Below are 26,966 nucleotides of genomic sequence, written 5' to 3' on the forward strand. Positions count from 1 at the left end.
TTGCCCGTGAGTATCTGAGACTAGTACCTTGGACGGTGCATGACAGCGATGGGATGGCGGAAATGACGGAAATCTACGACCAGAAGCTCAAACTTGCACTTATTGAACTTTTTGAGAATATGACCATTGACCATCAGTTGAACACAGCTGCCATCAAGCAATGGATCAATGGGGCAGCCATTCACCTACACATGAGGATCCATGGCATCCGTTTAAAGTCAGTTCCCAAAGGTTCTGCTGAATCTCTGCGCCTCTCCTACAGAACTGGACTAGGACGAATCATCCAGCTTTACACTGGGTACTTACGCCGCAACGTGAAGGAGAGGAGCACCACCCAGAGCCCTCCAGTAAAGGCAGGGTTCTTAATAACAGAGCCCAACAAAAAGGTTAGGCACCGAGTGGTCCACAACCCCTGCCAGTCGCAGGGCATCATCAGTGCAATCATAGCGAGGATCCTAGCTGCCCAGAACATCAGAGCAACTGAAACGTTTTTTGAGGAAGCAGGTAGAAAGATAGACAAGCTAATCCGTCAGCGGGAGCATTTTGAGCTGCCCACAGGAAACATCAGTTATCATAGTTAAGTACAACTGGAATGGGACTAATCTGTATCGTACATAAGCTACTGACCAGTGACACCAGTAATCAGTGATGTAGCTGTGAGTAAAAGGTACTTAAGACAGTTAAAAGTATCTGTGACTACAAATTCAACAGCTAAAATTTAGCTGGAGGTTCTCCAGAGATGTATTCATTTTTATTCCTTTTAAAATGCTTTTTTGTTTCAGTAATAATTGCATGTTTTGTCCTTGTTGTATGTTTATTTCTCCCAGCATGCTTTATTATTTTTCCTTTTTTATTCTTTTGCTCTACATTTTTCTTTTTTGAATTACACAAACATCTGCTGCATTTGAAGGTGCTTGTATACCATGTCATTTTTAAAATAAAAAAGCTAAATTTTAATATCTTTTCTTTGATAAGATACACTAGATTATGGTTGATGCCATAAACTGCTGTTTTAATTTACTAATTTTTTGGATGGATTGCAGTTCAACCTGCTTGTGAATTTAAGTTTATACATGTGCTAACATTTGTTTTTAAAATGCAAATAACAGTAAGATCATAAAACCTTATAAAAGATTATACATTAGTGCCAACCCATCCTCCTGTTTATAGCACGTATGATTTTGTTATATATCTATGTAACATTCCCCGAAACTGTGCTGGTGTCTTTTAAAACTGTTATCCAAATAAAGTATTTTCTTGAATAATTTGTCTTATTTGTCAACCTGCAACCATTCATTCAGATTTCATGCTGTATTTCTTCATGTATTATTATCTTAGCCTCCCTAAGCAGTAATGCCCCTGATCCTTTTTCCTCTAGTAATTTATAAGATATACACTTATATTTGTTGTATGCAAAAGTTTGGGCACTTCTTCTTCTGCACATTTTAATGCACAATTACTATTTATTTGCTATAACAGAAAATGCAGCCTGTGCAAAAATGTATGCTTTGTTTTATTTTTTTCTAAGATGTTAAACTCAAATAAATAAATAAATAAATAAATAAATAAATAAATAGAAATTCTGCACTACAATTTGCAAAAAAAAATGCTCCATGTAAAGGATGTATACTTATTTGCACTTTAAAAAATGAACAAAATATAGTGTTTATATATATATATGCAAAATAGTATCAAGTAACCAGAATTTATTTTAAAAAATGATTGATATTTTAAGGTAGTTTGGTTCCAAATTTCTCCTGAACATTGCATTTGTTAAATTCTATCACCAGCCCACCCGAGTTAACATAATGAAGTATTGATTAGCCAAAGCAGGTACAACTACAGTCAGCAGTGATTGTTTTCCTGTTTAAATATTAAAACTACTTATCATTCCATTAATTATTACTAAGAATATATTAAAACTAACCTGATGAAAACCAAAGTGAAGATATCATTGATTAGTATATGAGCCTCAACATGTATTTTTAGCTGAAATTAAATTAGAAAATTAGAATGTAAAATAAATAAACAGTCCAACTAGAGTTAAAGCAGTTTATGAAAAGTAATAGCAGTTTATGAAAAGTAATAGCAGTTTATGAAGAGTAATAGCAGTTTATTGAACAGTGATAGCAGTTTATGTAACTGTAATAGCAGTTAATCAAGATTTTCAGATGTTTATGAACAGTAATAGCAGTTTATGAAGGGTAATAGCAGTTTATTGAACAGTGATAGCAGTTTATGTAACTGTAATACCAGTTAATCAAGACTTACTGAAGTTTATGAAAAGTAATAGCAGTTTATGAAGGGTAACAGCAGTTTATTGAACAGTTATAGAAGTTTTTAGAACAGTATTTTTTTTAATATTCAACAAAATAAGCATATGTAACAGTGTCACCGCATTAAAGTTTAACTATTTGTAGACACATTTATATTGTTTTACAGTCATATGCAAAAGTATGAACTTGCATGTTTATCTGATTTTCTAAGTAAAATGATCTTGACACATATGGCACCAAACTAAATGTGGCATGCACATTTTAATGCACAGTTCATCAATTTAATTAATGTATTACTTAAATTGAATTTAACATATTAGAAAAAACACAAAATTAAAATGTGTGATGATATGTCCTGTGTAAATAACTTTTACACAGGCCACATCATTTAATTTTTTCCCCAACATGTTAAATTCAGCAAATAAACAGTATAAATAAACAGTGTGTTCTATGTAGAGGATGTGTTAACGTAATTTCACTCAAAAAAAAAACAAAGCATGTAATTTGATTGAGGTGCCCAAACATTTGCATACAACCGTATGTTTAAAACCATACAGATTACTTTACAAGACAGAGAGGGTATACATGTTAAATTAAAAACTAGAACAGCAGACTGTACAATGTGTTATCAAAAACAGCTTTAAGTGAATAATAATTAAGTGAATTTCTAACAGAATTTATACGTTCATTTGCATTAGTATCAGGCAGGTTTTAAGACCAGACATTAGTTTCCTCAATGTTCCAATTTATAATTTACATAAACCATTTGGGTCTCATTAGACACTGGCTGGTTCAGTAGCACTCAGTTAACTGATTGGTGCTCCAGTCGTGACCAGCTTGTAATAAGCTCCCTTCAAAGACATGAGCTGATCGTGTGTGCCTTTCTCTATCACATAACCTCGTGACATCACCGCTATGGTGTCAGAGTTCTGGATGGTGGAGAGGCGGTGGGCGATGACGATGCAGGTTCGGCCTTCCCTCGCTTTATCCAAAGCTTCCTGTACAGTCTGTTCCACAAGAGGCAAAAAAAGACAGAAACACAAAGTGTGAGTTTGTACATTTAGCATATGGTCGTCCTATTTAACTCTCTCTGTTTTGCTCTTCTCTTACTTTCTCACTCTCTGTGTCCAGTGCAGACGTAGCCTCGTCGAGCAGGAGGATTTTGGGGTCCCGTATGATGGCCCTGGCGATAGCGATACGCTGCTTTTGACCACGAGACAGCTGTGAACCTTGGGAGCCCACGTTAGTGTCATACTTCTGCAAGGACAGAAACAATAAGAAAAGAGTGGTCATGCATATTATACTCAGAAAAAGACTACTTATGTTATTATCTTCTAAATATCCACTATTTTTTTTCTACCTTTCAGAACAAGGACCTTCATGAAGGACATACCCACAAAGTCATTTTGGAGATAAATGTGGGATAATTCACACTTTGGCACATGAAAACATAAATGTGGTCAGTATACTTAATATTTCTCATTATGAGATTGTTGTAGGAATATTTCAATATTATTTGACTTATTTCTCAAGTTTTTTTTCGCTTGCTGTAATTAATTTTATCTAGACAAGTCGTCGTATTCTGGTCGAATGTGTGATGAACTTGCTGCTACAGCACTAGAAAACTAATAATATATAGTGTCCACTGTGCTGGACGTTTGGAATAAGAAGGTTAAGACTGGCTGCACCCATAGAACAATTATTAATGTATTATACATTATGTGAGGTTAGTTAATGTGTCTACTGTTACCTGGAAGTGAAATTTAGTTCACTTTTACAGTTAGTTACAACCACAAGTTTTGACTGGTTGAAAAGCACTCCACCTGTATTGTTATGTCTGACAATAGTGCCTGTTTTCATGATACTACATCATTCCTTTGTCACTTGTTGCTTAGCAACGGTAGCTTTACTTTAACTTACTGGAACTACTTTTTTGGGGATGAAAATGCAATGTTAAAAAAAAATGTTAAGGGCTTCTTTTATTTTAATGTGCCAGTTGAAGCTAGAGGGCTTTTAAATTGTCTCTGGCCTGCTCTGTTCGCAATGACAGATAAGGTCAGCATTTCTGATGCCCATGTTCCCTTGAAAGCCCATTGGGCCTTTTTTGGTATAATTATGTACCAGTTTATAAAAGTAAGCCTTGTCACTTTAATAATCCTTTTGTATTGCTTGTATTTAAAATACTTTTAATGTAATCAAATCAAATATTTCAAATACAATTAATAAAAATAATCTTAATGTTGTCGTAAGTGTGAACAAAGTTGTCAAGGCTTGACCAAGGCTTGACCTTGATTAGTCAGTCATTCTATTATAAACAGAAAATGCTTTGCTCGGGCAGATTTGACAAAGAAAAGCTTGCTTGTAAGCTTAACAATAATAAAGACTTTTGTAAAATATTTGCATAGCAAGTGGCTTGCTATGTGCTAAAGGGATATTCCAGCCAAAATAAACAAATATAACAATTACTATATCTATCGTAAACATGTCTACTCACATCCTACAGTGGTTCAGCAGTAGTTTCTAGAGAGAAATTTTCTGTTATTTTCTGGTTTAAACCCCCTTCTGATGATGTGCCTTGAATGTGGGAGGAATAACAACAGGGTGGATTTTTAGGGGCAGGTTGTTTTGATCTTTTTTTTTCGTTGGCTGGTGAATGCAGAGGGAAGCCAGATAGTTCACATAACTGTGAGGAAGCCAAATATTTTAAAGCAGCTATATAACTGTAGAAAATGTCTTTAATTATCACCATTATAATAGATTACTCAAACGACAGATATGTGTTGTCAGATGAAGATGACAACAAGCTGGCTAACAAAGTTTGCTTCTTTTCTTAATAGTAAGATGACCGAGGTAACAGCTTGGTTGTATTTAGCCTATAGATCAGTGGCTAGGCTAGCAGTCAGATTTGGTTGACCCCGCAGGGATCATATGATGTACTTGCCACAATGCATTCTGGGCATTTTAGACAGAGAACATTGATGAATAAGAGCATGAAAACAAAGCACAATCATGAATTCTGCCAAACCGGTGAGGCCGAGGGATACAATGCTGTGCAACAGAATACTGGATAGCACAACAGATTACACAATAAACTCTGGATTTAGGCCAGAATGGCCCTTAAGATTCGACATTGGGAAACGCTTCCAACAGTTAACCTGCGGTACTTTTGAGAAATTAATCCCAGGTGTAGCTCATCAAATAAAATGAGTATTACCTCAGGAAGGGACATGACAAAGTCATGGAGTTGAGCCTTCTTGGCTGCAGAGATGATATCATTCATGCTGAGCTCCCTTTGGTTGTCTCCATAGCGGATGTTCTCAGCGATGCTGCAATCAAAAAGAATTGGCTCTTGGGAAACAATCCCAATCTTGGAGCGCAGGAATGGAACATTGATGCGAGTGGATTCACGTCCATCAATTCGCTAAATAACAACGAAAAAACACAGTATAGTCATTTTTTAATCATATAAAGAGCAAAAGAAGAAATGCACGCACACACACACACACACACACACACACACACACACACACATTGTCTAAACTGGGCAGAAATGCAATAATGCAATAAATAAGTTACATATAATTTAATATATGTGTGTTTGTAGTAGTGTTAATGTTTTCTTACCACTTTTCCAGAATCTGGATCATAAAATCTCTCGAGTAGCTGGACGCTAGTACTCTTGCCACAGCCGCTGCTGCCCACAAAGGCGAGGGTCTGACCAGGCTTCACACTCACAGAAAGCCCATTTAATACCTGGATATCTGGCCGGCTTGGGTAGGTGAACTTGCAGTCCATAAACTCAATATTGCCTTTAAAATCAGGCTAGAAGTATAGATTGATATCAGTATTAGAGCACTGAATATACAGAATACACTTTTTTCCTTTTCAATATATTGTTCTTATGACACATTTTCTGGTTAAGGCTGCTGAGTTTGCTTGTAAAAGTTTGTAATTTAATTCACCCATTTGTCTCCTTTGTCACTGTAGACACAGATTTTAGGAACCCGGTCGAGCAACTGGAAGAACCGAGCTGCAGAGATCTTTGCTTTGGCGTAGTCTGGTGTGTATGAGGAGGCTCTTCCCAGGGCTGTTCCACTGGTCACAATGGCAGAAATGACCCTACCATGAGAGAAAGAGAGCTTTCTACACCTCTGCTAATATAACCCATGTTCAAGAACATGCCTAACCACTAAATACACCACAGGCCTAAAGTTTGGAAGCAACGCACAAACCTGCAGCAATAGTGTACAACTAATTGACTGTTAATTTGTTTTTCTCCAGATGATCGCAATTTTTATCGCAATCATAATCATATGCACCTGATTCTCACATTCAGATGCTCCAGAAGGCGTGATTCACCTCTATTAGGTGTGTTAAATTAGACTTTGTAAATAATTAAAACTGTATAACTGTAAAAGTGAACGGTAAAATGTAAGAGACAGTTAAAATTAAATAACATCACTGCAAACCAAGGGAATATTTAGAAAATATTCATTTAGTTAAACTTGCAGAGATCAATGAAAGTATTGTATTGGTTGTTGCCAGATTGATTAATTGGAAAACAACTGAAACTTAAAGCATCTCTGTTTTCTTCCATACTTTTGGCCTATTGCCTAACTGTTGTCAACGCAACAAGATGCAATAACATTATTGAGCTGATTTTGTAGCCATCCTGAGTAAGATTAATTTGTTTAACCAGTTTTAGATTTGTTTGTACATCCAATGTTAGGCTTCCAATAATTTATTTTATCAGGGGGAATTTCGCCTACATTACATTTATAGAAAACACTCTTATTTTGAGTGACCTACAGTCTTATCAGAGTTAACATAGCATTAGGAGTCTTGCCCAAGGACTCCACTTCAAAATTCAAGTGGAGAATAAAACTCCAGTGCCCCACCAGTTATCTACATCATTTGCTATAGATCAGTGTGCAGCACTGTGCTGTGGCGAGTGTATAATTATCTGACATAATATGTTCACTTTTGTATTTTTACTGTTTATGGCAGGCAAGCTAGCCAGTTTGCTAACGGCTAATGGCAGTCGTGAACTATGCCGGTTATGTGAATTTTAACAAGCTTTCCTGAGCTCAGGAACACTCCAACTCACCTGAAAACCAAACTGAAATGGAGACCCTCATGCTGAACCAAGTATCCACCAAACCGGTAGGATGCAGAGTTTGCCATGAAGACCACACACTGAGCAAACCCATAGCAGGCGCCGTATACATTTGCCTTCTTCATTGCAGCATGATATGGTGCCTCCAGCTGAGCCTCATACATCTCCACAAACCTGCGCTCCTTACCCAGCCCAGCGATAGTGCGAATGTTGCTCAGCGCCTCACCGGAAATCTGCAAGAGAGATATGAAGAGTGACTTAAAATCAATTAGAGAACACATTTGATACCCATCAGTGGAGCTATAAGTCATGCAAACTGCATGACATTCTACAGAATTAGCTCAAACTGCAGTCCCACAGTAAAATTACCATTTAAAAGAACAATCAAGTATTCAGACCTTAGATATTTACAAGGTTTATGTTATGAGCTATTTTAACCCAAGGCATTAACTGAGCTAAATATACACAAATCATCATTTATAGGGTACTTTCTGTTAGGAGGTGTCTGTCTCAAACCCTAGCCCCTAAATTTCAACTTGTGAAAATAATACTTTCGAATTAAAAAAAAAAAATTATTTAATTTCTTTTAAAGTGAAGTTTAACAATTTGACAGGTAATCTCAAACAGATGTGGTTATGTGGTTTCTGATGCTGTACATACTGATACCTATAAAAATGGACAAAAGTACAGACAAAAATTCAGTCTTTAACATGGCTGCTGTTTTAAATTCAGTTTATCCCTTACTTGTTAGCTACATTAGCCTCATAGCTTCAGTGCAAAACTAAAGAAGCAACGCTAATGTTGTCTTGACCGGCGACTGCTGCTTCATCAGACTGTACCTGTCCAGCTGCTTCCATGGCTTGTTTGTCCTGCTTTGCAAAGCCTGTTAGCATCTTGGCCTGGAAGCCCCCGGAAAGAGCGAGGAAGGGCAGGAAGCATATGATGACAAGCGTGAGCTTCCAGCTGAAGTAGAAGGAGATGATGATGGCCACGCCAATGTTAGTCAGAGAGTTCACAATCATTCCGATCTGCGATCCTGTGGCCTGTAAAGAAAAACAGGAAGCCAGTTAGCTCTGGTGAGAGATCCAGTTAATCGTAGTGGGAGATCCAGTTTTGATTAAACTTACTCCCTGGACTTGTGAAGCATCTGTGGCCAGTCTTGTGGCCAGAGCTCCAGGGCTGTTCCTGTGGTCATCAAACCAGCCAACCTCCTGGCCTAACATTGACTGGAAACCTAGGCGCCTCAGTCTACGGGTCAGCAACTCCCCAGACTTAGAAAACGAATAACCCTGAAGAATGTAGAGACAGAGTTAGGAACGTGATGAGTGATTTAATATCAACAGAGAAAGGATAGAGAATAGGAGGGAAAAATACAATAGAATCAGCCTACTGCAGTGCAGCTGGGCTTTTGGAAACTGTACAGCTGGATGCCAGTGGGTGGATTCTCTCTTTTATAAAACATATTCACATGGCCCTGAGTGGCTCATCCATCTGAGCTACTACAGCATCGAGCGCTACTGCTAAAATCCAACACTGAGTCATATATGCTTATCAAACAGTTTGAGTGTACACTACAGGCTAAATGTACAGAACTGCTGGTCAATGCGGTATGATTGGTAGTATGAAAAAACTGGTGGCACGTGCACTAGCGGTTGAGGCTGTGTGGTAACCTTCACCCACTCAGACTGGAGTGGCTGTTACATGATAGAGGAGAGACTGACACAGTGGGAACCGGCAACCACAAAACTGGATGGAAACTGATAAAAACTTAGTGAACTAAGTAGAAATGTTCATAGGTCATTCTCTCAAAACATATCCATAAATATTCAATACCAATTGGAGCTCTATGTGGTACATTACAAAGTTTATAAAGTTTATTTTACTACTTTTACAAGTTGGCATTTTTTACCTAATATTCTTAATTACTACACAGTAAGAAGAAAAACTTTGATGGCTGTCAATGGGTTGTGGTAATGAGATAAAATTGTAAAATACTTTATTTTGCTATATGTAGTGCAAATATATATAGAAAAATAAAGTATTAAATAGTAAAATAGTAATTTTAGTAGATAGTAAATAGTAAATAGTAACAAAATAGTAACTTTACAGAAGTAAGAAAAAACATGTTTTACTTTTAATATTAGTCAATGGAACCAGACTTTTTTCCACAACATTTTGGGCTATTTCTTTTGCTCCATTCATCATGAAATGTACACACAATGTAAAGGATAACAGGGCATTTTATATATATTTAGGTAATTAGTGTATATATATGCTTAGTCCAAGAACAGTATACAAATAGTGAAAAGTAAAAGAAAATGTCATTCAAGTTCATTTTTAATTACTTAAATTATTCCACCAGGCATCATTGTTTCTATTTAAATAAAAAAAGGTTTCAGGTTGGGTCCCAGTATTTGTCATGTTTGTGAGAATAACCCTCGCATTATGGTAATACAACCAAAGCTGTAGGCCACTTGAAGACTCTGTATTAGTGCTTACCTGAAGCATTTGTGTGAAAAAGGTGATCAATCCAACAATGACAAAGAACATGCAAATTCCATTGATCTCTCTTCTCTGGGCAACAGGGTCAGACATGGAGAACGTCTACATGTAGGAAAGAGAGTGAAAATGTTCAAATTCTAACAGCAAAAGGTGCACATTGAAAAGATCTCCTTCACATTTCTGTCTACACACAAGCAGTCTCCCTCACCGCCAGGATCTGGCTGAAAAGTAACGAGTACACCGGATTGACTCCACCGTTCACAGCTGCTCCAATAGAACCGAAAAACATGTAGGGCCATTCGGGAGCGTTGTACTTGAGAATACGAGCGACAGGAGCCGGTTCCACCACTTCTTCCTCTTCTTCAGGAAACTCACTCTACAGATCACATACATTAGCAAACTGCATCACTGGAACTGGGGTGAAAAGGCCTTGCTAGAAATGTTGCTGAGTAATAGTGTTGTTATTAGGGGTGCACAGTATATCAGCGGCTGATGTATTTCCACCAACGACTGTGAAAATTGAATTATTATTATCAGACTGATGACGGAAATACAGCCGATAATTACAATCAATAATTAAGCATCCTATTTTTAGCTTGTGCATGCAGCGACACAAGTGTAGTCACAAGTGGTGGGATTTAAAGTTCTGTTGCTCAGGTAAGGCAGTGTTACTTTCACCTGCTGTTGTGAATGGCTCAGGTAAGAGTGTTTGCTAAATAAAGTAAAATAATTTTAGTAAAAGCACAATTATTGTCATGTCTGATTTAGCTGTGCCATGGCTATGTAAAATTAATAAAAGATCTACCTTTAGTGTTTTACAACTGTCAACAATGTTTTGCTAATTATTCTGTATGTATTTTGACAGTAAAATATGAGCCAGAGAGATGATTCTGGTCATTTCTGACCTTTCCCTTGGTCTCCTGGGAAACGTAGGATTCAGAATATGACCTGGGACCCAGTTCTCCTGCTATTGGTACCGAGGACTCTGGGATAACATTGGACAATTGTGATCGAGATCTTTGACGAATGGAGGCCCTGCAAAGAGACATAGAGGAACACAGAATTTACAGCCCAAAACCACTGTATTCCAGCTAAAGGTAAAAAACGATAAACCCTATTGAACATTTTATTTAGTTTGGCCCGTTTTGAAAGGTGTAAACACTCTACCAAGTCCATACCAAAGAACTAAACCGTGGTTTGCCAAAAAAGGAAGGGTATCTGTTCAAGCAAACCCTGGTTCAGATCGCTGCTGGTGGGAACGCATTTTTACAATAGCCCCCGCAAAGTGAGAGAATTCAACATCAGAGTATATTTTCTCAGTGCACGTCTGCATAATGTGCCTGTTTTGACATTTGACTCTTTACAGACACCAGTCTCGTTCAGGCAGCAGGAGCTTCTGCTAATAATGGCAGATGAGCAAAGGCAAAGCTTTTGATTTTGTCACATGAACCATGGAACATTTTTGAAAGACTGGGCCAGATATTGGCAACCTGGGCCCAGTTTCCAAAACACATCTCAGTGTTAAGATTCTTTTAACTGGTAGAGGGACTTTTAAAGGTTTTATATATATATATATATATATATATGTTTGGGTGACTACTGACTTCCAGTGTTTGTTAGCACCATTAGCCTCACTGCTCCAGTCCTAAAGAAGCAAAATTTGGACACAAAACACGTCCTGGCTGATCGACTGCATTTGGGGTAAGTGGCAAATTATGTAAATTTGCTTTTTTGGAGAACTATTCCTTTAATGTATTTAATGTCAGAGTGTTGCATTCAAAAGACATAATTTATTGTAATCTGCACTGGCTGGAGATGCATGCCTTTGCATAGTTTGAATTTTCTAACCTGAGGCTTGCCCGATAGCTTCCTGCTCGTGAAAGATTCTTCTCTGCGTCAGGATCTCCATCAGCATTCTCTGCCACTAATTACAAACACAAATGGTAATTATTACATGTTAAACATAACTGCATGACCAAAAGTATGTGTGCGCATGGCCTACTCTGTTGGGCTTTCTGGTTGAGGGCTTTGTCCCCCTGGCTCTGCAGGGTCACTAAGGTGAAGTAAACGCCCTTTCTGTCCAGCAGCTCGTCGTGTTTGCCTCTCTCCACGGCTCGGCCGTGCTCAAATCCCACAATAATGTCAGCATTCTTTATCGTGGACAAACGGTGGGCAATGGAAATGGTGGTGCGACCCATTCGGACCTTTAACAGATACACACAATTATATAGTAAGTATTAAATTTTAAGTGTGCCCTTAAATTGCACTCAGTTTCTCACTCTCATCTCATGACACATATATTTGTTTATAGCATTTACTAAATAATTTATAGTAGCTACTGAACAAGTCATACAATTAATAACTGAATTGTAAGTAATTACACTGTTGATGGCCACAGTTGCATGTGCTTGTGTGCATCTCTGACCTTGTCCAGGGCCTCCTGTACAACAGCTTCACTCTCATTGTCCAGTGCAGAGGTAGCCATGTCCAGCAAAAGGATCCTTGGATTCCTCACCAATGCTCGTGCAATTGCAATTCGCTGCTTCTGGCCACCACTCATCTGCCCACCACCCTCACCAACCAGTGTGTCAAATTTCTGAAACACAGAAGAAGAGACATTACGAAAGACAATCTGTTAATCTCCTCATAAAGTACTAACATTTTTTCCTGACACTGAGGATGCACATGACATAAGTGAAGTGTGGGAGGAGGTAAGAGAGATTTGCGGTATAGTACGGCCTACCTGTGGTAAATCCATGATAAAATTGTAGGCGTTTGCCTCTTTGGCAGCTTTGACGATGTCTTCATGAGACACCCCAGGACGTCCGTAGCGAATATTCTCAGCAATGGTGGTGGCGAATAGAACTGGCTCCTGCTCTACAATGCCGATGAGTGAACGGAGCCACTGAATATTCAGACCTCGGATATCATGACCATCCAGAGTGACCTGAAATAAGAGCAGAGAAAGAGCAATGGAATTTTACATTTTATAAATGTTTATGTATCTGCATCGTCATCAGCAGATGATACATGAAAAATATTTGATTTTTTTGCATCAGCCCACAGTTCTCATATCAGTGCAGCCCTAATGTAGTCTACTGTAAACAATATTTTACTCAAAGCTCAATGAAACAAGCATAAAATTTCTGTTGAAAGTGCAGATTATGAAATTTCAATCACTATCACATTTCAAGTTTCCTGTCTTTGCCATATTTTTTTCACTTTTGACCCTAAAGCAAAGTGCTGACTCAATATGCACTGAATGTAAACATAATTTATGTAACTATGTAATTCATTATGTAATGATGTAATTAAATATTATAAAACAGTGGTTGTGTATTGCTATGTGATATGCAGCACTATTGTTTTCTGAGTAATATTCTTCTTTTTATGAAGAAAAAGCAGAAGGAACACTGCAGTAACCACCTAAAACTGCCTAGCACCCACCAAAGGTACCCTACCAACAATCAAAATACACCCTACCAATCATCAGATACCATAGCAACCACTTGGAACATAGCTACTGCCTAGCAACCACCAGGTATACCATAGCAACCACCTAACAACATCCTAGCAATGATCTAAGATACCACAGCAACTGGCAAGCAACCACCAACAATACCATAGCAACCAATTTGCAACACACTAGCAACGGTCTAGGATACCATAACAACCACCTAGCAACCACCTTCAATACTATACCACAGCATCTGCTTAGCAACAACCTAGGAATTACCCAAAATACTACAGAAACCAGCTAGCAACAGCCTTGAACCACCATATCAACAAAATGAGCAACAGCTCAGCAAGATGCACAATCACATCGCACTGTCTACAGTAAATGCATTTTTCTAGTGATGTAATATAAATAGTTTATATATTCTCAGACATGTAAAGATCTATGCTTCTTACCATGCCCTCTTTGGGGTCATAGAAGCGCTGGATAAGCTGTATGGCCGTGCTTTTCCCTGCTCCGCTCGGCCCCACAAACGCTGTGGTCTCCCCAGGCTTCACCTGCAGGCTCAGCTGATCCAGGATCTGTGAGAGAGAATATAACTCAGCTTTAGTAAACTTCATTGTGGGTGAAGGACCACTGGAAATCCAGGCTTTCTTAAATTATTGATCTTAATATTTATTATTTTGCAACTACTCTGATTTATTTGCAACTACTATTACGTTACTCTGTAGTTATTATTCGAGTATCTGAAAGATTTAAGGGTTAATGCAGAACACTGGGTGACAGCCGGGATCTCGCAGTGGCGGAGCTGCTATTACCTTGACTTCAGGTCTCGAAGGGTAGTAGAAGGTCACGTTGTGAAATTCCAAATCGCCCTTCACTCTGTCCAGCTTGTAGCCAGCCTCAGACAGGCAGTCTATCTCAGGCTCCTGGAAATGAACACATCTCTTAATGCTTTCCCATTAGAAATCAGAAAAATCATATCATCCAGTAATTGGCTTTTTAGTGTTTTAAAGTAGTGGCATATTAAATGACTCTTGCAAAGTTTTTTAATGATAGAGGTATACTGCATGGTCCATCATTAATTGGATAGCAGCACAATTATTGTTGTTATGGCTCTGAACTCACACAGACTGGACTCAATCAAAAATCAAAAAATGTAGATGCAACATATTTCCAAGTAAAACACAGTATTTGGAAGGGTCTTTGAGCTAGCTGAGTGTTTTTGTGTGATGACTGATGGAGGTGATGACAGGAGAGACATGACATTATTGGTTAATATTATTTTTACCTGCCTCTTGGTGCATGCTAACATACACTACTGTGCAAACCTCTGAGACCACCTATCACTTATTTACTTTCTAGTCAAAATGGTCATTAGGTACAAGCTATTCACTTTTCTGCAAATCAGTCAGAGAAGCTGTTTTCAGAACAATGGACTGGCCACCCCAGAGTCCAGACCTCAGCATTACAGAATATGTTTAGGATTACTTGGATCATGAGAAGCATTAAATGCAACCAACTTCTAAGACTGAACTTTGGAGTTGTGGAAAAATATTCCTGATTGAAAGCTATCACATTAATTTTGCACTTTGATTTCATAGTCAGTGTTTTTATTTCAGCACAGGCTCATATTCCCCAGTACTCCCTGTTGCTGGCATACTGACCACAACAATCCACAAACATCTGTTCTAACTTTGCCTGCTTTCCCTTTCACCCCTGTTCATTTATGTATTCTCAGGAATCTTGGAAGAGCCGAAATGAGAAATGATGAAGAGCTGAAATGAGAAATGATTTCTAAGCTTTATCAGCTGCCTGTGTACTGATTTTGCCTGTCTCATCTTTTTGTCTTGTCTTTTCGTAGAAGTCTTCTGTCTTGTTTGTTTATTTGTACATTTTTATACAGTTAAGCTCTCCTGCACAGACATTCAGTCTCACACAGACTGATAATACTGACAGACTGCTCTGTATCTATGAAAGAGTTCTCACACGGTCAATGGTCTCAAAGATGGTGGTGGCTGCACCTCGGCCTGCGGCGAAGGCCTCCAGACAGGGGGATGCCTGCCCCAGGTTCAAAGCTGCAATAAGCACTCCAAAAAACACCTGTGAAAACATACACAACAGTAGTGAGAATGTCTGTGTGTACACGAGTTTGTAGGGAAACTTGTTGAAAGTATGTGTGTGTACCTGAAGCAGCGTTCCAGGACTGTACTCCTCCGTGTCTATCACTAAACTGGAGCCATACCAAAAGGCCAGTGCATAACAAAGGAATATGATGAACCACAAGTAGCCGGTGAAGAATCCCATGATCAGACCTTTCCTAATGCCCCAGCGCTGAGCAGAGATCAGATTACGGTCATACCTTCAAAAAGAAAAGCGAAAGAGAAAATGTAACACAAGAAATGCAAAATTTTTTGATGGAATTCAACTGATGTCTGAAAATGTCTGCATAACCCAGTTGTTAAGACGTCAACAAAATCATCCAGAGTGTTTTGAGAATTCTGAGTCAGGATTGCTCACAGTGGTGGTGATAGGAACCAGACATCTGAAGAGTTTAAAGCTGGCTCACAGAGAGCTATGACATGAAATTGTGAAGAATACATTGCCTGATGCCTGAGACATTGTTTTACATTAGTTTTGAGATAAGAATTCAGCCTAAAACATACTTTTTTATATCCACTCATGGCGGAGAGGTACATGCAGGTGTTGTAAGGCAAAGAACCCAAGGAATTTTTTTTTCCTGATTTGCCACAATTTTACCATCATGAACATTACATATCGCTGTTGTCAGAACAAAACCTTGCATCTCCAAAATGCAAACTTTACAGGAGAAGGAGAAACCCTACTTTACTTCTAATGTAAGTCAATGGAACCAGACTTTTTTCCAAGTAATTTTGGGTCATTTCTAAAGAGGGCTCATCTCACCTCTCCACTTCTTTTTTCTCTCCTCCGAAAGCTGCCACAGTTCGGATGGAGGACAGGACCTCATCTGCTACAGCACCTGCTTTAGCGTACGCCTGCAGCTCCCGGCCCGTCAGCTTAGCCACAAACTGCAATGCAGGAAAAGCAACAGACAAACTTTTTTATACTGATATTCGATCAGCATACATAATTCAGAAGTGTAGAACCACTGTTCAAAAGTTTGGAATCGATGTTTTTAAATGAAATAAAAACAATTTGGTTCATGTAAATGTATAAAACAATTTTATATGATAGTGCTGTGAAACTTCACAGGTCACATAATTAGTTGGAAGGCAGGAAGCTATAAATAATTAGATGTGTCCAGAATAATAAATGGAGTGGTAATAGATTCTAAAACAATTAAGAATTATGAGAATTGGTCAAATCTTAAGGCAGATAACCTGATAATAATATTGCAAATGGATAATTACAGTATATTACAATTTATGGACTATATGTTGGTCCCAAAATATCTGAAATAAAGAATACAATATATAAATAAATAAACAAATTACAGATGAGTATTTTTTGATATTTTAGAATTCTGTGCAGAAGTCAGAAGCCACTAAAACCAGTTTCATTTATTCAATGTCAAGTCAAAATGGATACTAAGTACAGGTTCTTTTCTTTAGGGTCAGAAAAAACTGTATAATATTACATCTATTAGTATTTCATTTTTCCTGTCTTTGCTTTTGTGCACCCTACGGCCACCTTAACTCTTACATCTTTCCAGTCTTAAAACCCAGTCCTCTCAACCATCCCAACAGAGTCACTGACATTATGTTCCTTTTCAAAGAGACACAATCATTGACAGAAGTAACTACCCAAATACACCTTAGCTACCTTACAGATTTCATTGTCATGTGCATCTAAAATTATATTTCTGAGGAAATTAGATGTGAGATCCACTTGCTTGAGCAAGGGAAAAGTCAAAGGAAAATAAGTGAAAAACAGGAGCTGTTTAGAGAAAATGGGACTCCTAACAACCATGTAAAACCTGGCAGACCACCAAAACCATCACCATCAGATAAACAGTTCTTAAAACTTTAATCTTTGAGAGAGAGGAGAAAATCAAGCTCCACTCTTGCTTCAGAGCTGAAAAAAATCTACAGATGTTTCTGTCCATCCTTCCACCTTCAGAAGACTCAGCATTGTGGATTTAAAAGGAAAAGGTAATAGATAAAAAAGCATACAATTTGCACTACAGCACTGAAACTGGACACAGTTCAGATTTTAACATCGTTCAAAGTGTCTGGGATTACTTGGATTGTGGGAAGCAGAAAATGCAACCAACATCTAAAACTGAACTTCTTAGACTTTCCTGAGGTGTGGAAAAATATCCCTGCAGATTTCTTTGAAAATCTGAAAAGTCTCAAGTTAATGGATGCTGTAATAAAGGCAAAGAGTGGACAAAATAAATATTGAAAAAAAATTATTGTATTTAAATGTTGAGGTTTCTGTGTAATTTTCCGTTAAATTCCGTTAAATAGATTTTATTCAATTCTGTGAACTTAAAATGGAGAAAATGATAAATAATATACTAAAATTATAGACATGAATATATTGTCAAATTATCCACCCTGAGATTTGATCTTTTGATATATGCTGTGTTCTGGGTATTCCTCTTATTTTAACTTTATTTTCCTGATGCTGTGCAGCTTTTACGGGTATTTAATAATATTTTACATCAAAAATTTCCCATTTTGTTATTTACAGCTTTTTGATTATGGTAATATTTATGATATATTATAATATATAATATAATATTAGTATATTTTCATCACACACTGACATACTCTCCAAACAAAATTGTTTTTGTTTTTTAAAACACTGACTACAAAATTTTGAGCACCAATTCCAAACTTTCTGAATGCTAGTGTAAATATAATATTCAGAAAAGCTTTTGGTGTCTAGTTTGTAGTGTTTAAAACTACACTGTATAAGTTATTATTGCCTGTACGCTAACACAATTTATTAATATGGCAAGTGATTTCACACTTCTTAACCCTCCTATTAACTTGAGGGTCAGTTTGACCCCATTAAGTGTTTAACGTCTCTTAATAAAAGATTCACTACGTTTTTTTTGCTTCATATTTTATGACTTTTGTCTATTTTAACAGTGAAAACTGGGTAAACATCAAATTAATCCAGTGTCCTGTACACATTTTCTGCTCATCTGTGTTCAGCACTGTTTAAACATCAGAAATATCAACATTTTACACATATTTGTTTTGGTTGTGTTGAAAGATATTGAGCTCCCTATAACATGCAATTTTATAATCTTCAAAAAAAAAGTCCCTCTGCTTTAGGGCACTGACTTATAATCATACCTGTAGTAGTGCGAGGACCACTGACAGTTCACAAGACATGAAGGAGGGAAACATAACTCCCACCAAAACTTTGATATTTCCCAGAGGTTTAAATTACTGGGATCAAATTGTCCCCAGAGATAAAAGATGTTAGTAAATTTGAGGTTAACAGGAGGGTGAATAGTAGTGGATCTCCTGCTCAGTGGACTACTGGCCTAAAAGAGCTTATATTCAGCATGGGAGATGACTTGCTAGCGTCTCTGATGTTGACTAGTGTAACATTTCTCATGTTTGTATATTCAAAAAATAAAATCTCACCAAAGCCATAAGAGCAGCTCCCACTCCAATGAGTGGAGACACAGAGATGATGACCAGCGTCAGCTTCCAGCCCCTCGCAAAGCCCATGAGGAAGCCACAGAGGAAGGTGGTGAAGCGCTGAATGAAGATGCTGACCTGGTCGGCTATTGCGTCATTGATCTTGTTGATGTCACTGTGGTGCGGATCATTCAGACGTATAACAGAGCAGTTTAACACTGATGTGTGTTAGTAGTGAAGATAATATGTTTTGATGTGTGTATCTGTATATGTGGACACAGAAGCTCGTCTTACTCAGACATGCGTGTGTTGAGCTCTCCCACAGAATTGCAGTCGAACCAGCCGATCTCCATCCTCATGACTTTGCTGAAGTACAGCTTGCGGATGATCTGAATTTGTCGAGCAGCGCTCGTCACCCACATGGAGATCTGACAAGAAGACCACAAATCACACTCTTTTGATGGTGTCTTAAATTAAAGGATCATTCCACTCCAACTCACCCAGGACCTCGGTTTTGATGAAAACAAATCAAACAAAAATCTTCTGTGTAATTCAAGAAACCATGCAAAACTTCAAACTTAGCTGTTTACAGAATGACTGAACTGAGCTCAAATAGGAACTGGGTATATATAACAATAAGAATAATGCTTCACTTTAAATCAACTGGTTTTATGCCTAAATCAGGTTAATTCTATTTAGGATGCATTGTGTTATGTCCAATGAGGTCACACTTTACATTAAAGGTAGCAAATTAATTGATAATCATATGCTACTAAGTAATTAAAAACATATTAGGTATTTAATTACTCATTATCATATAATTATTAAGTAATTAAATAATAATTTATAAGTTAACTGCTGTAACTAATGAAGTGCTTAGTAATTAGTAATTGAGTACACTTCACTGATAGTTTAGTTTATCATTAGTTCATAACTTATTTACTCATTAACTGTGTACTAGCTTCTGCTTATTACACTGTTAATGAACTAATGTGTGTTTATAAATGAGTAACAGTTAGTCCCACTAATCATCTCTTAATTAATTTACTGATTATGATTATTAGTTAATTACTACTTTGTGCTCTTCCGAGTAAAGTTTTATGGATCTATATAGAACCTTTTTAAAAGTGGTTCTATATAGCACAAAAAAGGGTTCTTCTGTCATTATAAGCTTGACATCATAACAATAGCAGAACCCTTTTTGGTGCTATACAGAACAATTTTCAAAAATGGTTATACAAAACATACTCAATCAATCTGAAGAACGTTTCACCATGCCAGGAGCCTTTTCAGCATGCAAATGGTCCTTTGAGTGTTTCATGGTTCTATACAGAACCATTGTCTTTACAAAAGAACCCTTGAAGAACTTTTTTAAGAGTGAAATAATAAACTAAGCTATCAGTTAATAGTGTAATCAAGTACTAATTTCTAATAATGTAATCAATAAATAAATACTAACTAATGCTGAATTAACACTTCATTAATACATATATAATAGTAGTTAATTACTTATTCACAGGAAAAGTAATCTTTAATTTGCAATGCTTAATGTAAAATGTTACAGAAGATTGTAATAATAGTTTCTCAACAACAAGAAGTATACAAGAACCTATTACCTCTCAAAGGAGGTACATAACAAAGGTATGTTTCCATTGTTCTATGTACAGTTTTACTGCTTGCTTGTGTTGTGCTTCTTAGGCAAATATCTAATTGTTAAACTTTTTAAAATTCTTAACTTATTCTCTAATTGGAGCACAGCTTTGAATTTCCGCATGGTTGCTTGAATTAAAGGTAAAGAATTTGCAGTTCAATGAGGTGAGCTGGCATGGAATGGCCCCGAATAACATAGCATAACTTTGGTACAGAAGAAAATATAATAATATTTATTTAATATATCTTATATTAAATATATCTTAAATATAACTGGAGAATTAAAAATAGAGTTAAAAACTGGAGCTCAACAAAACTGGATTGTCAGTGAAGTTCATGCATAACACAGTCATACAACATTCTCAAACAGTGCACTGACTCACTTGTAAGTATCCTAGGATGAAGACAGCACTTCCAATGCCAACATAGTAGTAAGCAAAATTGGTCATCTCATATTCTATATCTAAAAACCTAAAGGAGATGGAAATATAGAAATAAAAATGAACTGAAGACAGCAATTAAGAGGTGCCAAAATCACAATATTTAAATGTAAATGTATGAATAAACAAGGAAAATTGTGTTAATATGTATTCTCTGGGTAACAAACTATTTAAAAAAAATAGAGTGGCATTGTGCACTACTGAGTAACAAATAAGACACAGAAGCACACCACTGTACTTTCTGCTATGATGGGAAATTTACTGAACCGATTCTCTTGAACAGTTTGTCTAAATGAATGGGACGACTGAGTGAATGATTGGTTTTTGGGTTCCCAGTGGCCAATCAAGTCAATTTTGTTGTAAAAACTACTTGTAGCCAGCTACAATCTACAGAAATCAAAATAAAGGCGAAGCAAATCCATACAGCTTGTTAATAATCTATACTACAGTATGGCATTTTATTAGGTTAAATTGTGAAAGATTACCATTTCAGTTTCATGAGTTTCCTGAGTTCTTAAGGCTATAATACAGACAGGCATAAACACTGCTTACATGCTACAAAAACAGAATTAATAAATTGATTAATAAGTCATAAATCTAGAATGGTCTTACTTTAGAGGCAAGAAATGTCCTTAAGATTCATTTAGACTCATAAATCGATTCAGCCTATTAATTGACAAGAACCGGTTCATTAGATTTGTTCCTGAGTTGCTACTTGTTGCCTAGAAAACACAACCAGGCTGGTTTAAAATGTTCTACCTTACATTCAAGAGAGTTTACAATGGAAATTGCTGTGACCCTTTACATTCTTGACAGTGATTTGTTTAGTTACCCGCACAGTCTGGTCATGTTAAGCTCCAGGTTCTGCTCAGCAGTGAGGTTCCGCCATTGGATGGTGTTGTTGAAGCAATGTTTCTCCGGGTCTCTGAGCTCATTCAGTTCAATGTCGTACTCAATAAATGTGTCCGTCAGCATCCCGAACACAAGCAGCATCAGCGGCTGAGCTGAACCATGCAGCATGGCACACACACAGCCGAAGATCATCATACACACCTCCCTCCAGGTAGCAAACCGAAACTAGTCAAGGATAAATGTGAATATTTGCATTAGCGCCAGGAATAACTGTTTGTATACCATTACAATACAATACGTATTCAGAATATATTTAAAAAAACATATGGTTAAGGCCAATGGGAAAAACTCTACTGTTGTCTTTTTATTTAAAGATGCAGTGTGTAATATTTAATTTTATGGCATCCAGCGGTGAGGCTGCACATTGTAACCAACTGAATACCCCTCCCTCATCACATACAGTGGCCAGCAGAAAACAGGCAACATCATCTGGGAAAGGCCACACCAGTGTTTATCCTTGTTTTCTGCTGTCGCCTGTCCCGATTTCATTTTGCTTTTTCATGTTTTCACTTCTTTGACGACGGGAATCCACCCTCTCTTGGCTTTTCTTGTGCTAAATAATAAGTGTGATCCTCATTTGTGAAAATTTGGGTTCTCGCAACACAAAATGGTTAGCCAGCACCAGCAGCAACCACTGATTCTTCTTCTTTCTATGTCTTCCAATCAGCGCTATAGTGCCACCAAAGTCAAGTTACCGCTTCAAGGCACTCTCTAGAGCCAGTGTTTCGTTCGTCCATTCTGAGCAACTGAAACTAGATACATGGTGGTCTCTACTGGAAGAAGACTCACTCCCCGTGTAGATATAAAAGGTGCATTCTAAGTTAATGAAGGCAGTTATTCAAAGTTAAAGGTCATTATACATTGCTGAAAACATGGTTTTGTATACAATGTTCCATTTCTGCTAATATATGCCCCTTAATCGTACACACTGCAGCTTGCTGTGACTGGTTGGCAGTTTTTTTGTCATTCTTCTGTTGATACGTTTCATGAAAAATTCACTTTAATTCCTTCACAATTTAAATGAACTCACAACATTCTCGTTCATTATTTTAGCTCTCATTGCCTACAGTCAACTGTTGCTGCCAAAATCCCATTGTCATGTCATAAACTAAGCAAACAATTCATTATATTTCAATAACAAAATCTTGCAAATTTGGCCATAAAGAGGGAAGTTTCAGTTAATGACGTGTAATGAAATGTATGCACAAGTCCAGCACAACACCAATTCAAAGTTTAACACTCATGAACATTAAGCTCCATTAACGAGGAGACTGTTTAGTTTTATCATCCTCAAAATACTACAGTAACACTGAGTTTAATACTGGACTCAACTTTATGTTTTAGAAATTTAGAGGGTAAGTATTCTAAAAGCATTCTCCTAAAAACATACAAGGTGACTCTATCCTGCACACTGCCTTTACAAAATGCTCCAAATGTAGTTGATTGGCGAAGACAAAGTTAGTGACTTAAGTTTGCTTTTTTTAGTCTTGCTTTAGAACTACAAGGCCAATGTAGCTGACAGGTAATAAACGTTTATGTCACTAAAATTATTTCTGGAAGACTTTTATTATATTGCAAAAATGAAAAACAAGTGTTCAGATACTAAGCTTGTCTTGGCCAGTCGAGTACATTTGGGGTAAAGGGAAAATTGTGTAAATTGGATTATTCTATAAACTATTCCTTTAGCTTCATAAGTGTCTCACTGTGCAAAGGAGAACTGCTATAGGCTAGACATAACCATGAACCATACTAACTACAGCAAACCAACAACTTAAGTAAAAAAAAATTAAGTAAAAAGTCCATAGGACAGAAAAATCAAAGGAGAGAGATCTCCTTAATATCTCTGTAGTTTCTCCTCGACAACAATGAGATTGGATTGAGAAATAAAGGAGATTGTTGCTTAAGTCTCTCCTGAGCAAAAGAGCTCAGTAATCTCACATCTCTCCTCTTGAGTTTCAGAGGTCGCAGTAAATACACACTGGGCTTAGGTTTGCCGAGATAATCATGCTCAAGTTTGTCTGCCACTAAACTCTCATCTCTCTGTTATCTCCCCTGTATCTCATGTCTCCACTCCACTCCACTTGCAATTAACAGGCCCTGAAAATGTATTCTTTCTAAGCTTTTCCACTATTCATTTAGTTCTATTTCACATCTTCAAATGACAACCTTACCAGCTGAAAGAACCCAACCCGGATAGCAGCTTCCTCCTTCTTCTTGTCTGTTTTGGACCTGACAAAAAGAGGGAGAGAGAGTTCAGGTCAACCTGACACACTGTCAATTTGTTGGTCAAAGTGGGATTAAGTGTTAACTTACTTCTTATCGTTTTTAGAAGATGCAACTGTCCTGTGGTGAGATATACAAATATTATAACTCAAAATGAGTGAGTAAGTGTAGTTCAGATCACATAACATATAGCTTATAATATATTAATACTAGCACACTTAATCACTTATCATATTAAATTGATATGTGCCTACTGATGGGACTACCACTTTTACCAAAACAATAGAGAATCCAAATTTGATTGTGAACAAATTCATGAAAATTGCATATAGTTAAAAAACAAACAAAGGAAAAATTTGTTTGATACTACTGTTAGATGGTCATCCAAGTCATATACAAACTTTCACCATTTTAAACCAATCAGACCAATCATGTTGTGCAGCATTTTCCTTACCACGCTGAAAGTAACTGCACATTATTATGGTTAAAACACTTTTTTTGGGCACGTGAATCAAATTGTGACGTGAAGTTAAGCAAGTCTACTTACATGTAATCTGCATTTTGCTCTGCAATTAGAATAAAAATGTTAATGACATCACAGTGTAGCTTCACTACATCAACATGTAGACTCAATCAAGTGTTTTTATATTACTACATACTGAAGACATAAATAACCTCAAATCAGACTCACCTTCATTTGAAAACTCATAGGCATCATTCTCATGTCCAAACTTTTTGACGCTGCGTAGCTTCACGGACCCTGGCATGGTGGTTCCTCCTCCTGATCAGTATAAACTCTCAGAAAATATCGTCAAATATCAAATATCCAACTCTGCAGTAATGTGTCTTCCTAATATGCACACTGATCAGTCATTTCTTTTTAGTGTCGGCAAGATCAGCACTGAGGTGGCAGAGCAAAGCAGAGCTGACCAGCATGGAGTTTGCGTAAATATGCGAGTGTTGCTGGACCATGTGGTTGGTCTGGCTTTGCGAGGTAAGTGTCCGTCAGGTTTGTGCTGGAAATAAGGTGAATGACCAACCTAAGTAAACACTGCTGAGATAATCGTCCAGAAATCAATTACACAATAAGCATGAGTATTCAGAAACAATGAAAATGATTATAACGTCATCATCAGCTGTGTTGATTCAGTGTTGATTCAGTGGTCATGCGTTAAAAACCACACAGTGCTTAATTTCACTTGAATTTCACTACAGTGTTTTCCTTTGTGTCCAGCTGAACTCTGCAGGCCATAATTGCACATAGAGGATTTTGGTGTGTACCCTTTCAGTTACTATGTGTTTGTTTTTATCACTGATCTACATCTGTACACTTAGACTGTAATTTAATTAAGGGGTTGTAATAGAAAAATTGGTATATTTCCACAAGAACATGTTAATTACATAGTAACACACTTGATGTTTCTGTTGATATTCTGTTGAAATTCAGAGACCTCTTTCCCTGAAAGACTGAACTCTAGTGCGAGGTAACTGTTCGGCAGGTCATTGCACCCCTGTGTTTCTGTCCAGCCAGTGCATACCTTGGGTCAGCTTCACAAACAGCATGGTTTTAGTATCTGAATACATGTGAGTGGCTCTCTGATAACAGGACAGTGTGTACGCTGATCAGCCGTTACAATAAAACCATTTCCTCGTTTTTACACTCATTGCCGATTTTATCAATTACACTTTATTAGCCCCCTTTCACACTGTTCTTTAATGGTCAGGACCATCACAGAGCAGGTATTATTTGGGTGGTGGATCATTCTCAGCACTGCAGTGACACTGTGACACGGTGGTGGCATGGTAATGTGTGTTGCACAGGTGTGAGTGGATCAGACACAGCAGTGCTGCTGGAGTTTTTAAACACTGTGTCCACTCACTGTCCACTCCTACCTGGTCAGTCCACCTTGTAGATGTAAAGTCGAGACGATAGCTCATCTGCTGCTGCACAGTTGTGTTGGTCATCCTCTAGTCCTTCATCAGTGGTCACAGGACGCTGCCCACAGGACGCTGCTGGCTGGATATTTTTGGTTCGTGGACTATCTTCAGTCCAGCAATGACACTGAGGTGTTTAAAAACGTCAGCAGCACTGCTGTGCCTGATCCACTCATACCAGCGTAACACACACTAACAGGTGGTTCTATGGGCATTACCATTGAAGAATAGGGTGAAAGGGGGGTAACAGAGTATGTGGAGAAACAGATGGACTACAGTCTGTAATTGCAGAACTACAAAGTGCACCTATATGGTAAGTGGAGCTGATAAAATGGACAATGAGTGTAGAAACAAGGATCAGTGATCAATGTAAAAGCAAATAGTGAGTCTGTTACTGAGAGGCCTGCTCTGCCATAGAACATGTTAGGATCCATAACATTCTAAAATAAAGAGAAGTTTTAAGTTTTGTAATTACATTCACAAATATGGCAAGATATGAAATATTTCTATTTATGAAATACACTCACCAAACACTTTCTTAGCAGCACCTGTATTCACCTACTTATTCATGCAATTATGTAATCAGCCAATCGAGTGGCAGCAGTGCAGCACATAAAACTATACAGATGCATGCCAGCAGCTTCACATCGTTTTTACATTATCCACCAGAATGGGGAAAAAACGTGATCTTAGTGATCTTGACTGTGGCGTCATTGCTGGTGTCAGACGGGCTGGTTTGAGTATTTCTATAACTGTTTCCTGGGATTTTCTCATACAACAGTATGGAGTTGATTTTGTGGCAAAAGTTTTAAATGGCAATACTACTCTCAGTACAAAGTGCTCCGCCATGTTCGAGGCAGATCATGGCTC

General features: G+C 37.5%; 1 protein-coding gene across 1 annotated transcript; it reads right to left on the reverse strand.

Moving 5' to 3' along the window:
- Window positions 1-2,092: 2,092 nt before the first annotated feature.
- abcb11b (ATP-binding cassette, sub-family B (MDR/TAP), member 11b) lies at window positions 2,093-25,160 on the reverse strand. The gene is made up of 28 exons (XM_036587303.1): window positions 24,853-25,160; window positions 24,709-24,727; window positions 24,252-24,281; window positions 24,110-24,167; window positions 21,859-22,103; window positions 20,970-21,057; window positions 19,231-19,364; window positions 18,940-19,111; window positions 16,277-16,401; window positions 15,539-15,713; window positions 15,341-15,454; window positions 14,170-14,280; window positions 13,807-13,932; window positions 12,638-12,841; window positions 12,320-12,490; window positions 11,897-12,098; window positions 11,743-11,818; window positions 10,800-10,929; window positions 10,103-10,270; window positions 9,892-9,996; window positions 8,520-8,681; window positions 8,232-8,435; window positions 7,384-7,625; window positions 6,239-6,395; window positions 5,901-6,098; window positions 5,491-5,697; window positions 3,387-3,533; window positions 2,093-3,283 (listed from the first exon to the last, which is right to left on the reverse strand). Exons 1-28 carry the CDS (start codon window positions 24,926-24,928, stop codon window positions 3,083-3,085), a joined length of 4,047 nt encoding a protein of 1,348 aa, XP_036443196.1. The 5' UTR covers window positions 24,929-25,160; the 3' UTR covers window positions 2,093-3,082.
- Between the last annotated feature and the right edge of the window lie 1,806 nt (window positions 25,161-26,966).

Source organism: Colossoma macropomum, unplaced genomic scaffold, assembly GCF_904425465.1.
Source record: "Colossoma macropomum unplaced genomic scaffold, Colossoma_macropomum, whole genome shotgun sequence".
Lineage (NCBI taxonomy): Eukaryota > Metazoa > Chordata > Actinopteri > Characiformes > Serrasalmidae > Colossoma > Colossoma macropomum.